Below are 14,492 nucleotides of genomic sequence, written 5' to 3' on the forward strand. Positions count from 1 at the left end.
CACCTGAAACTTTTTTACAACTATTAAAACAAGTATATAGTAGAGTGCTCTGAAGGAAACCACCACAAAGGAATGCCTTTCTTGCCTCAAAGTCACATTTTTGATCCAGAGAGTGGGCAGCCCCAAAGCGTGAGTAAAACTCTTCTAGCTACTAATCATAATCCCTCCTATGTATAAATAAAGAATATTTTAAGGCAAATCATAACAAGTCATATACTTGGCATTACAGAAATAATTCTTAGAAGCTTACAGTGGTAGTTATTGGCCATTGTCCTTTTCCTAAACTCTTATCTACACAGATTAGCTCTATTCCATGTTTCCTTGAGTGTAAACATGAGGAATATATACACACACAGGCAAGGTACAGTAATGGTGCCGCAGACCTAGGGCAGAAAGAGTAACTGAATGCTTCCCTTGAAAGAACAGGAAGGTGCATGAGTAAAGCACAAACACAGTCATGAGGGGAGAAGGGCTTTCTGAGGCTAACTGTGGAGCAGGATTAAAACACGCTCAGGGGCTATTTTTAATCTTTATTGATAACTAATAGCTAGATTAGTGGTTCATAGCTCTGATTAAATACTTAGAATCACCAGGTAAGCTTTCTAAAAATATCAAGGTGCAGGTGACATCCTAAAGATTCTGATTTAATTGATCTGCATGGATCCAGGCATTAGCATTTTTGGAAAGCTCCCTCGGTTATTCTAATGTGCAGCCAGATTTGCCCAGCAAAGCAACAGTTGTACAGTTGAGTCTTGGAACCATTCAGAGGATTTGATTACTAAGGATATGGTCACAGCAGGCTCCATGAGAAGTGACCTGTTACAGGATGAGGTTTCAGGGTCCCCAGGTGTGTCTTCCCACCCACAGTGCCCTCCCCTGCATATCAATGGCTAAAATCCCACCACTAGAGTCTTATTCCTTTGCCTTAACACTTTCCTTTACGTTTTTTTTTGGGGGGAACTCTTTCTGAGGTTGCCTCATCTGTCACCTCCACTTTAGAATAAGTGGGTTTATAAGATCATTAGAAAAGCTGGAAATAGGAGAATTAATGGTTGAGAGGAGTGGAAAGCCCAGTGGGGATAGTTCTAACAAAAAAGCTATAGAAGGAAAATTGGGAGACAGCAATGACAGACATTACTCACTTCAGAGTTCTAAATAAACATCAATATGTTTCACTAAACTGCTTCTCGCTTGTCTGTTCCTAGGACTAATTCTTATTGGTTATTTCTAAGGGAAAAAAATCCTGCCTGATTGACTATTCACTATTAATAGTTTCAAAACTGAGATAGCAGAAGTCGTGGCTTTTCTCATGCCTCATACATTATTTTCTTCATGTTTGATGATGTAAAAGAGGCTTGACCAGGGATTATCCCAGGAAGAATGAGTCACGTAAGAAATTTGGCACAGCAAAGCTATGTACAAGAGGAAGACATTGTTTGTGTGTATGTATGTATCAGATTAACTATTGTGCTTCTACTTATATGTTTTATTCAAGGACCTGGATTTAGTGGTGATGGCTGCTTTGTACCATCTCAGTTCAGTTCAGTTCAGTTTGGTCGCTCAGCTCTTTGTGACCCCATGGACTGCAGCATGCCAGGCTTCCCTGTCCATCACCAACTCCCGGAGCTAACTCAAACTCATGTCCATAGAGTTGGTGATGCCATCCAACCATCTCATCCTCTGTTATCCCCTTCTTCTCCCACCTTCAATCTTTCCCAATATCAGGGTCTTTTCCAATGAGTCGGTTCTTCGCATCAGGAGGCCAAAGTATTGGAGTTTCAGTTTCAGCATCAGTCCTTCCAATGAATATTCAAGACCATGTAGTTTTAGATTACCATCTAGTTTTAGATTAGCCAGTATTTCATTTCATGCATAGCATAGTTCTTCCTTTAAAGAAAATGCTCTCCTCTTATTCAGATTCTTAGCACTTTTTTCATTCATTCCATTTAATTGTGTTGTATATTGGCAACTCAATGGTGAGGGAAAACAAATACAGTCCCTTCTCTCTTAGAGCTTATAGGCTAGAGGGGACAAAACATTAGTAAATTAATCAGGAAAATAACTCTAATTTACAACTTTGGCATACGTGATGGAGAGTTAGAGAGTTCCATAGAAGTGTATAACAGGAAGACCTAACTGAAACAGTCAGAAGGACAGGAAGCATCAAAAGTAAGGGAAACAACATGTGCTAAAGACCTGTGGTGAAAAGGAATGTGATATATTGAAGAAAGTAAAAGAAGCATAGAGAACTAGAATACAGAAAGTGAGACAAAAGAAGTAGGCAAGGGTGATATTGTGTTCGAGTTCCTGGTTTTATCCTAAGAGCAGTGGGAAACCCCAAAGCATTTTAACCAAAGAGGGACATGATCAGGGAAAAGAATCATTCAGGCTGCAGTGCACAAAGCATCTGACATGGCTGAGTGACTGAGCACACGCGCATTCAGTCTGCAGTACCAAAACTAGACCCAAGAAAGGCAAGGGTGAGGAAAATAAGAGCCGTTAGGAGGATACTGCAATAGTCCAGACAAGAGGTGAGTCCCTGAGGCTAAGATCATGGTGGGGCAGTGGGAATAGGAGACGGTGAAGGACTCAGAAATGTGATGTCCAGATGGTAGTACTGAAGGGGTGATAGAGGTGACTAAAGAGTCAGAAAATCTCAGGTTTCAGACTTACATAAATGCATAATTGACTATGCTATTCAACATCAGTAAGAACACTGAAAAAGGACCAAATCTGGGAGAAAGATCATGAATTCCATTTTCACCTTTTAAACTGGAAATGACTTGGAGACCAAAAAAAGAGTTTTATATGCAAAACTCGTTTAGAATACAGTTAGGTATCCTTGCTGCTGCTGCTGCTAAGTCGCTTCAGTCGTATCCTTACTTCACATCAATAATCAGAGACGCATTAAACTTGATCACGTTTTGCAAAGCAGTAAGTAAATAAACAATTTAAAATTAAGGGTGTTGTACTTCATCTTAGTACTTTGCTTTAATTATTAATGACACAATTTCAAAGTGTGTTAGTAAACGTTATATTTTTAGATACAATGAAGCTGTGGTAATGGGAGGCTACACTCCCATAGTCAAGCTAGTCAAGCCTCAGTTGGCTGAAGCAAACAGGGCAGTGGTGAGGCTGGGTAGGATAGGGGAGGGTATGTGTGTGTGCTTTCTGGAGAGATTTATTGAGCTAAATGAACCAGTGAGGTTCACTGGTATTTATGAATGGTTCATTAGTGTGACTATCTGAACACAAGGTGAATTCGCATTAAATGATAAGACTTCCTAATAATTAGTATGTGGCACTCTTTGGAATTTATAATTAGAGGAAAGAGGCAGAATTAAAGGAAATAGAAAGGATAGTTGTTATAAAATTAAAATCCTTTAAAGCCAGTTCCATTTCTTTGTGAAGCAAACAGGTAAAGAGGATCAGAAAAAGTGAAAATGTACTTCCTGTCTTGGTTGGCAACTCAGCTTCATGCTAGATCAGGGTTTCTGGTTTTTGTCCTAAGCACCATGGAAAATCCCTGAAGGGTTTAAAGGGCGACATGTTCAGAACTGAGTTCTGAGAAGAATTACCTGAGCAGTATTGACATCAGGGTCTGGATAATTAATTCCTTGCTATAGGACACTGACCAGTGCCTTATGGAATGGTTAGCAGCATCCCTGGTCTCTACTCACTAGATGTCAATAGCAACGCTCTCTACCCCCTCAACACTGTCTGAACTGTGACAACCAAAATGTTTCCAGACATTATCAAAATATAATCTAAGGAGTAAAATGGTCTTTTTGAGAACCACTGGATTAAATCTAGAATCCTCAGAATGTCACTTCACAATCATTTCAGGTCTATTGGCTTTTATCTTGTTCCATAAATATTTATTGAAGATCTTCTTAGTTGTGATGTTCAAAGAGGAGAACATTTAGTCTCTGCTTTTTAAGGAGTTTATGATGGTAGGGAAAGGATGAGGGACTGATACATTTAGATATTAAAGAAGGATGGGGTAGAATGCTCTCTCAAGTGCAGGGTGCCACATTAATCTAGAATACTCTTGTAGCTGGGATTTTCTCAGCGGCAGATCTCACGCTCAGACTCGTCACTGACCAGGGGTGGCTATGTTCGTTGATGAGAGAATAATCCACACGGAATATCTTTTGCAGAAAGTCTTTCCCTACTTCTCTGGAACTTTGCCTAAGGCTTTCTCTTCTATCTTTCTGTCTTCTCTCCTCTGATTCCAGATAGCTTGACTAACGTGGTTAAGCTTCACAGAGTTTAGTGAGGGGGTGCTTTTCTTCACCTTGCCTGCTCTGCCTAGCAGTTACCATTCCATACCTCTTGTTCCATAATGAGTAACCCCTGCCATGCCACAGACGTGATTCTCTCCTGAGTAACAGGCAGCTCTCACTGCCAAACCGCACAGCCTTCTTTTTGAGTTCCACTTGACACTGTTGTGCCCCTCCCTTCTGTTTCTCCTTCCTAGGCTTCCTTGGTCCTGCTCTTGCTTTTCTTCCCTTTGGCTCATTCTTTTCTTTTCCCGCTCTTCCTCACTGACTTTTGGACCACATGGCTGACTCCAAGTATTTAGGGACTTTAAATACCTGATGTGGTCTGAGTCCCCAGGATTCTTCTCTCACTTAAAAGTTTGACAGTGTATTTGTAAATAAAATCAAATGAACATATTAACTGCCACCAAAAGAAATTTTTTTAGATGAAATCCTCCCCTGTAAACTCTTCAGTGAGGCCGGCGTCTTTTTAGAAGGAATGCTATTTTTCACTGAGCAGAAGACATTGTTCTGACATCCTGCATGACAAAACACATCACTGTCTCTGAGGCCGCCTGATGCAAATGCACAAAAGGCCTGACTCACCCTGAAAGCTGGTCCTTTGGTTTCACTTCCACACCTTTGGAGTAGCTGGAAAAAAAAAAAAGAGTCACTTCTGTCCAAGAAAATCATTAAGAACCTTCAAAGCTGATCCTCGGGGTGTTTAGGAAACTTTTAATTCACTTAGAAAAATATGGAAATGAATGTTTTTTGGGGACATTTTTATAGTGCCTTTTGCTGAAAATCCCTGAAGGCCCAAGTGACTGGAAGAACTGGACATCTGCTCAAGATTTTTGTGTTGAAGAAGGGGGGACACTGGTTGCCATTGAAAATGAGGTGGAACAAGGTAGCGTACTCAATGTTCAATCAGGCAAAAATCGCCATTTTTACTGAAGTGTCTATTAAAACATTTCTCTGAAATACTAACCTTTTCAAATCAACATTTTAAGTATTATGTTGCTGGTGACACTAACTTCTCAGTGTGACCTGTAAGGTTTATGTCATGATATCTGTAAAAGTTAGTACACTCCATTGCTTAGAAACTGCTGATTTTTCAGAGCTTTTTGTCTCACCAGGAGTAATGGAAATAATAAAGACATACTTATGATCAGTATTTCAAAATAGCTAAAATAATCTGAGGTAAAGTCTATTATAATTGCATGGTATAATTTTTTAGATCCTTTTAGATCCCTACATACTTTTATTTGCTATTTAGGCAATAATTGTATACTTTAGTTTAAGCATAAGCAATTAGCCCTCCTTTGCTTAGGAAGACATTGAATGAACATTGAAAATTGTTTTGTTAATGATATGATGAAATTCCAGGTTTAGCCAGCTAATTTCTGTCAATTTAAGCTGAATAAAAATGGAAGAGACTGTATTACTTTAATAAGGACAAAGTAAAGAATTCCTACAATTGATTAGTAATTAAGTTTTGCTGCCATTTAAATAAAATCATAGCTATAAACAGAATGTGATGATTAGACACATGGTTTATGTGTATTAAACTTGCTAATGTATTCTCATTTTTCAGCTTTCATTACCATGAATCTTTTTGGCCATACGACTAATGTGTGGATAGGGTTACAAGATGATGATTATGAAAAATGGCTAAATGGAAGGCCTGTGTCATATTCTAATTGGTCTCCATTTGATACAATAAATGTAAGTTTTAGGAATTATTTTTTATCAGTCACTTTAGCAAGAGATCCTATTTGAGACTTGTTTACTGAAGTTTAATTTTTATTAGTTTGTTAATATATTTTTAATAATGTAATTTCATATAATCTTCATGCATTCCATAGATGTAATTACTTGTCACAATAATTATTTATTTGTTTTGTGGGTTACAAAGTGATTTGTGAACAGATTTATTAAATGCAAATAAAGGAATAATAGTGTTTGAATTTTTAAAACTATGTTCTTAATAAAAATGTCAGTGTTATAATAATGTTATATGTTACCATTTTTTTAAACATGTATTTTTTTTGAAGATTCCAAATCACAACACCACTGAAGTTCAAAAACACATTCCTCTCTGTGGCTTGCTGTCAAATAATCCTAATTTTCATTTCACTGGAAAATGGTATTTTGAAGACTGTAGAGAAGGTTATGGGTTTGTTTGTGAAAAAATGCAGGGTAAGAAATATTTGCTTTTTTATTCCTTTCATTTCCATGGCCTACTCTTCTCTTCCACATTTGTTTACACACTGTATAAATGATAGTTTCATAGCTAATAGTGCCAGCACTTATTCTTTGAACTTTACACACATATGGTGACTTAATCTCTACTACCTCAGGGCTGCAGCCGCTAGTGGGGTTCTAAGGACTCCAGAGACCAGCTGAGTGATGACCAGGTTTATGCATTCATTTTGGTCATTTTAAAAGGTTTTACTGCTTGCTGTAGGATTGTGTCTGTTCAGATTATTAAAAAGACATTGAAAAATTATTGCAAAAAGTCAAGGAAATAAGCCAACTCAATACTTAATTCCTTTTTAGGAATCCTAAAATGGTATCTGTGGCTAAACATGGCATACAGCACTTTTCTAGATCTGATTATCAGAACGCCCAGTGACTTCCGGTATGAAATACCAGAGCTATAGTGCTACAAGTAGCCGGTGGGGACAGTGAACAATGTAGATGCACTCTAAGTGACCTTCAGTAATAAAAATAACAATTAACAAGAGCTCACATCTCTTGCTTTTACCCAGTCCCAGGCTTCCCTAGAAGGCCATTGTCTGTGTCTAGAGCTGTGTGGAATTCTAGGCAGCCGAGGATATACATGCTTACTTGGAATATGAATTATACCTCTTAGTGTTACATACATGTGAACTCTTTGATGCTACTAAGTATCAACCATCCTCATAAAAGCAGTTTCAGGAAAACCCTATTTCCTAGTTCACAGTTATCACTTAAGAATAGTAGTGGTTAGGAACTGAAAGAAGATATCAGATCAGTTATAGGAACAGTATTATGAGAAGAGCAGAGCCTTGTAGGAATAAAATAATATCAGTACATCATTACTTGCACACGTATGATGCACCTGGAACTGTGCCTTCGTTTTATAAGTATTATGCCATAAAATCCTCACAACAATTCTATGAAGTAGGTAAAAGGCTCCCCATTTTACAGATGAGGACCTTGAGGCTTAGGAAAAATAAGGAACATATTCAAGGTCTCTTGGTTAAATACAATGATTCTCTTCTATTCTAAGAATAGAATTGTTATATTTATTGTAGGAATAGAATCATTGTAACAATCAACATTAACAATAATGTTGATCTTTTTAGTACTCTCTGAACCACTTTCTCTCTTTGATATTTCTGGAACTAAGAATATATATGATTTTTTGGAGACAGCATAGAGCAGTAGTGGTGGAGTTCAAATACCACCTGGGTTCCTACCCCATCTCTGTAAATAAACTGTCAGTAAAGTTTGTCATCTTCTCCAAATCTTCATTTCTGCATCTGTAAAATGGAATAATAATTATCTAATGGACTTTACATATATACAATGTTTAGCAAGTTCCAGCATATGTTTAACAAACAGTTATTGTTTTCCTTATTACTATTTTTATTATATTACTATTCAACTACATTAAGTTCTTGTGGTCTACAAATTCTGGCTATCCAAATTCTGGTTCCTCTTCTTTATTTGTCATATGAATATGTGTTTGCCTTGGGTTTAGAACCCAAAGAGTTTGATTTGCTCAAAAGAATAAAGATACCTAAATGAAAAGAGAGACAAGGGCTAAATCAAGACCCCCAATTTTGAATTTGGTTTCCAGTGGACCTATCTTTCTCAGGGAAGCAGGTGGCATATTGTAATGTTCAAAATCACTTATGTTTTGAAATGATGAAATCAATAACATAGCGAGAAATTCATATATGTGAAAATACAGGTGCATGACTTAGTGGGGAGAGTCAATTAAAATGGCATTAAGTCACACATACAAAGAATTTCAGTAACTTTAGTTTTAATAACTTATTAAATAGCTACTTTGGTGTTATATTGGTTTTGTATAAATAACATTTAGACTTGGTATATCAGCTGGTAAACAGACTTCTACAAAGAAAAAGATGATGAAAGTGTTGTCCATCAAAATTTAGTTGGTAAAAAAAAATTTTAGTTGGTGAATAGATTTGTTTCACTTTGGTTTTACAACGGTTTTACAATACATATTACTGCTACATTGAGGTAACAGTTTCGGGAAAAGTCAAATCCCCACTCTGCCCTTTTTATCTGGGAGAGTATGACAAGAATAGGAGAGGAGAGCAAGAAGTAGCATTTACTGAGTCCCTGCTGAGTTCCACATCCTATAGTAAGTGCTCTACATAAACATCTCCTCGAATTTTACCCTCATACTTCTAACAAAGGCTTTAGTAATCTCTCCCAGACCAGAAATTTGAAGTTTAGAGAGACTGACTAATTTGGCCAAGGTCTCTAAGCCATTTAGGGTCAGGTCTGCGATTGAGTCCCAGGTCTTTGGGTCTATCTACATCTCCCCGTGCTCCTTTTCACCCCAAATGTGATAAAACCAGTATACAGAGAGAAGTCCCAGCTACTTTAGATCAGACAGTTCAGAAATACCCTGTCTTTGTGTTCTAGAATTCCTAAATTTAGCCTGAATATAGTACAGAACAAAATGGCAAATGTGTGTATCAAAGAGGAAACATCTTTGTATAACACACGAGCTTGGTTTTCACTTGATCACAGCCACTCATGAACACGAAGAACCAAGTATCATGTGTGGGAAAACCTAGTCTTTTCATTTATAAATCTTGACTCTGACAGGGGGTGATGTATTAATAATAATGGTTTATAAGAACTGTAATGTATTTCTAAACATTTATTAACTTATTTTTAACTTCTCTTTAGAAATTATATTAATATTAAACAGGATAGCAACTAACAGTCTCAAAAGTTTAATAGTGTTATATTTGAGAATATGCATTTGTAAGTTATGTCTGCAAGCAGTATTTGACTACATTATATTTGTTAATATTCTCTTAGTAAATATTAAGCTCTGCCAGCAACAGAACTTAATATATGTATAAGGCTGAGTGTACCTACTAGAATTAAACCTGCCTAACAAGGTCACTATCAGTTTCACCAAAAAGTGGTCAGTTTGACAAGGGACTATCAAAAACAGGAAATCTAGAAATGATTCAGTATATGTTTATATATGTTTAAAAACCCATTCATTAAATTTTCTAAGTGTTTTTGTCCTTTAGAGTCACCTATACTTACAGATACTGTCTTCATTGTGAAGTAGTCAATTCTGGGAAGAAAAACTCTGATGTTAACAATAGTATGAATCATTGTACTGGGATCCATGCTAAGCTTTGCCTCCCCTATTCTCATCCAGATGCTATAAATAATTTTTGTTTCTGTTCTTGTTCTAGATGCTTCTGGACACAGTATAAATACATCTGATATGTATCCAATCCCTAATACCTTAGAATATGGAAACAGAACTTACAAAATAATTAATGCAAATATGACTTGGTATACAGCACTAAAAACCTGCCTGATGCATGGAGCAGAACTGGCCAGCATTACAGACCAGTACCACCAGTCTTTCCTCACTGTTATCCTTAACCGGGTGGGATACGCCCACTGGATTGGACTGTTCACTGAAGATGTAGGTTTCCTAAAATCCCTTGTATGATTCTTGCATAATTAAGTTTCACATCTACCTCTTTAGTGAGATAGCCACTGACATTACCACAGGAAAACAGAGTCACGAAATAACAGTAAATGTAACGTTTAAGTAACTGGATTATACAATAACTATTGACCAACCCTATGAACAATGGAGAAGTAAATGGCAACCCATTCCATTATTTTTGCCTGGAGAATTCCATGGACAGAGCAGCCTGGCAGGCTATAGTCCATGGGGCACAAAGTGTCGGACATGACTGAGCAGCTAATACTACGAGCATACAATAACTATTGACCAACCTTATGAGCAGCATATGACTACAAAATAAAGGTGTCCCTTTTCAGAGTAAATAACTACTTGCCTAATTTCTGGAAATTAATACCCTTCAAAGGTTCTCTGAAGATGTCTGAGAAATTTCAGGATACCACCTCATATGTACACTAGAATACATCCTGAACTCAAACACCTGAAGTCGGGTAATTTGCTGCATTTAAAGAATCCCCAAGAAAAATGAATCATGCCTCCTGCCTAAAAATTTGGTCATTAATTAATTCAGTACTCCTTGTAATTTAACATGTATGTTATTTTTCCCCTCTAGTGATATGGTTTGGAAAATAATATTTTTTAAATGAAAGTGGTTACTCAAATAATAAAAAGTAAACCTATTCAATCCTGACCTCTAGTTCCACTCCTCAAAGTCAATCACTGTAAACAGTTTCTTGTGTGTCATTTACAAATTTTATGTGTATGCATATACATGTAATGGATTAAAAGGTATACTCTTTTTTAAATATAAGTGAGCTCGTACTATATATTTACTGTCCTTAACCTTGCCTTTTTGTTAATATAGTTTGTACAGCTTTCTGTGTCAACTCATAAAAGTCTAATACAGTCTTTGAGACAGCAGCATATACTGATATGCCACAACTTATTGAACCGTTCTCCTGTGAATGGACTTTTGGGTTCTTCCCAGTTCTCCCAGTTCCAAACAGGGCACAATAAATATCCTTGTACAAGTAGGATAAATCCCCAGAAATGAAGTTGCTAAGTACACTTTAAATTTTAACATGCAATGGTGCCAAATTGCCCTCCAAAAGTTTGTGACAATTTACATGTTAACAACAGTATATGATAACACCTAGTTTTTTCACATCCTTGTCAACACTGGGTATGTCAAAATTTTAATCCTTGCCAGATAGCTGAAAGGATGGTATTTCATGGCTGTTTGTTGTATTTATTGTTGTTATTGTTGTTGTTTTCCTTATTGTATTTTTCTATTAGAGAATGTTTCAACTTTCTGTAGACAATTTTGCTTTACAGTCTCTGGATTCTTTTATCATACATGGAAATTCCGATGTTAAGAGCATAAACTATTTAGCCAAGTTTTCTTTGGCACTTTTATGTTTTCAACTACATGTGTGAACTTTTGTTGCTGTTGTTGTTTAGCTGCTAAGTCATATCTGACTCTTTTGCAACCCCATGGACTATGGCCCGCCAGGCTCCTCTGTCCATGGGATTTCCCATATAAGAATACCATAGTGGGTTGTCATTTCCTTCTCCAGGGATCTTCCTGACCCAGGGACTGAACCTGTGGCTCAATCTTAAATTTATTTTGGTGGAAAGAACAAGATGGGCTTCCCTGGTGGCTCAGTGATAAACAATTCACCTGCCAATTCAAGAGACGCGTGTTTGATTCCTGGGTTGGGAAGATCCCCTGAAGAAGGAAATGGCAACCCACTTCAGTATTCTTGCCTGGGAAATCTTATGGACAGGGGAGCCTGGCGGGCTACAGTCCATGGGGTCACAAAAGAGTTGGACACCACTTAGCGACTAAACAACAATAAAAAACAAGATATAGAACAGCTTCACTCTGACTGCTTACTGGGAAATTTGATGGACAGGAACCAAGGATTCCCAAAAACTAAAAAAGATACTGCTTGTGTCAGAGAGTCCTTTTTGTCAGGCCATACTCACAAGCTGTCCTGCTGCTGCTGCTGCTAAGTCGCTTCAGTCATGTCCGACTCTGTGCGACCCCATAGACGGCAGCCCACCAGGCTCCCCTGTCCCTGGGATTCTCCAGGCAAGAACACCGGAGTGGGTTGCCATTTCCTTCTCCAATGCATGAAAGTGAAAAGTGAAAGGGAAGTCGCTCAGTCGTGTCCGACCCTCAGCGACCCCATGGACTGCAGCCTACCAGGCTCCTCCGTCCATGGGATTTTCCAGGCAGGAGTACTGGAGTGGGGTGCCATTGCCTTCTCCGACAAGCTGTCCTAGGCTTCCTAAAATATGTCTAGAAGTGGAAATAAAAATCCATGTGTGAATTGAGGGCTGCTCAGACAGCACTGGCTGATGCCACCAGCATTCACAGCAAGGAAATGATGGTTCAATTTCTCTCCACAGAATGGTCTTAGTTTTGACTGGTCAGATGGCACCAAATCCTCCTTCACTTTTTGGAAAGACGATGAATCATCCTTCCTTGGTGACTGTGTTTTTGCTGACACCAGTGGACGCTGGAGTAGCACAGCCTGCGAGTCGTATCTGCAAGGAGCCATTTGTCAAGTGCCCACTGGTAGGTTCTATTCAACTCAAGAAATATGTGCTGTGAACCTGTACTATGCAAGGCACTGTGCTAAGCAGCAGCTTTGAGGGAAAGTAGAAAGAATTATTTGCCTTCAAGAAGGATTTGGTCTGGTAGGTGATATACAGACAAAAAACTGTTACAGGAGGCAGGGCTACTAAATGATATAAGAACCATAGCAAGCGTTGTGGGGGTTAGCAAGAAAGTGGACACATTAGATCCATTTGGGGGAAAGTAAAAAGGTTTCTTAAAGGACATGACTGTGGAGATTGGTCTTGATGAATGGGTGGAATCAGGAAACTCTGGGAAATGGAGAGGCACTCTGAGCAGAAAGGCTTGGGCACACATGGAAGGAAGAAAGGATTGGACATGTATAAGTAAAGCTGGTGTTGGGATTTTCCTGCATGGCAGGTTTATGGTGAGAGAAGTAGGAAATCAAGCTAGAACCATAGGTTAGGAGCTGGTGTGGAGGATCTTGAATACCTGGAGGATCTTGAATACTGAAGATTTGTTTAAGTCCAAGACTAATAAGATGCTAGAACCATCATCATCATAGTAATAATATTTATACTTATATGTACTCTTGCCTGGAAAATCCCATGGACGGAGGGGCCTGGTGGGCTCCAGTCCATGGGGTCGCTAAGAGTCGGATACGACTGAGCAACTTCACTTTCACTTTTCACCTTCACGCATTGGAGAAGGAAATGGCGACCCACTCCTGTGTTCTTACCTGAAGAATCCCAGGGACGGGGGAGCCTGGCGGGCTGCCGTCTATGGGATCGCACAGAGTCGGACACGACTGAAGTGACTTAGCAGCAGCAGCAGCATATATAAAACATGGTAATAATGACAATAAATCTCATTACACTTAAAGGTCACCTCATCCAACCAGGTGAACTTTAAAAATTAAACTTAAACTCAGAGCATTAAATAGCTTCCTGAAGATCTCATAGATGTCTAACAGCTCCTTCTTGGAGTAGAAGCCGAGTTTCCTTGATCTCTGATGTCATATCTACCCCATTAAATCAGGGCCCTTTTCTTTTGATTGCTTTGGTACATAAAAAGAGAGTTCCTTAACACTAACTGGTTTCTTTTTAAATCTCTCATTTAAGTAAGTGTGCATGTATTTACTTACACTTGGGATACTGTAAGTCAAATAGTACACATATAAATGAAAATGATAGTCACATATATTGGGAAAGCCAATTCCCCTTCTAAAACACTGTAAAATTATCCTTCTTTTCTCAATAACACTGCATTTATTGAGTGCTTAAGTTGTTAGACACTAGCTCACCTAAACTGCTTAAGTTGTCAGAAAGATGTTATTGTTAACTCTCTTTTATGTGTGTGGCAGTGTGGGGAAGGTAGTAACATACCCACAGCCACACACCTAGGATCTCAGAGTGAATGTGTCTGACTCTCATGCTTGCCCTCTGAAGCAAAGTCCATCCCAAATTCCACTTAGTTATATGTGGTGTTACGTTATGTCATGTTATATCATGATATGATATGTTATGATATGACATGTTACTTTGTTATGATGTTATATTATGATGTGTTATGCTGTGCTATGTTATGATACTTTACTGAATGATTTATTTTCTCTCATAAGTTAACTAGCAGGAGGATTTACTAAATCTTCACCACTGAATGGAATACATTTTGTTCATTTGAAGTGCCTTTTGTCAACTTCATTCAGCTGCTAGTATTTCTATGAATCTCATTCCCCAGTTTTTCCAATCTTTTTTCCAACACTAATTGTAAATATGAAAGATAGCACCCAAACTAAGCCTATGAAGCTATGCATTAATATACCCTATTATGTATAGGTAAAGATTATTTCTGCCAGACATGCTATAAGCCATTTCAGTTTTGTGATCATTTACATTAAACCCACTCTTTCAGAGTATTATCATGAAAATCTCAT

The 14,492-nt window shown here is 38.0% G+C and overlaps 1 protein-coding gene across 2 annotated transcripts in view; it reads left to right on the forward strand.

Annotated features, from left to right (window-relative positions):
• The window catches only part of PLA2R1 (phospholipase A2 receptor 1), a 139,096-nt gene that overhangs the window by 112,202 nt on the left and 12,402 nt on the right, over nt 1–14,492 (forward strand). For both annotated transcript variants that reach the window (XM_055572447.1, XM_055572446.1), the window contains exons 21-25: nt 5,052–5,169; nt 5,857–5,987; nt 6,317–6,461; nt 9,728–9,966; nt 12,388–12,556. In XM_055572447.1, the coding sequence (XP_055428422.1) occupies nt 5,052–5,169; nt 5,857–5,987; nt 6,317–6,461; nt 9,728–9,966; nt 12,388–12,556 (802 nt within the window). The remainder of the gene's footprint in view (nt 1–5,051; nt 5,170–5,856; nt 5,988–6,316; nt 6,462–9,727; nt 9,967–12,387; nt 12,557–14,492) is intronic.

Source organism: Bubalus kerabau, chromosome 3 (genome assembly GCF_029407905.1).
Source record: "Bubalus kerabau isolate K-KA32 ecotype Philippines breed swamp buffalo chromosome 3, PCC_UOA_SB_1v2, whole genome shotgun sequence".
NCBI lineage: Eukaryota > Metazoa > Chordata > Mammalia > Artiodactyla > Bovidae > Bubalus > Bubalus kerabau.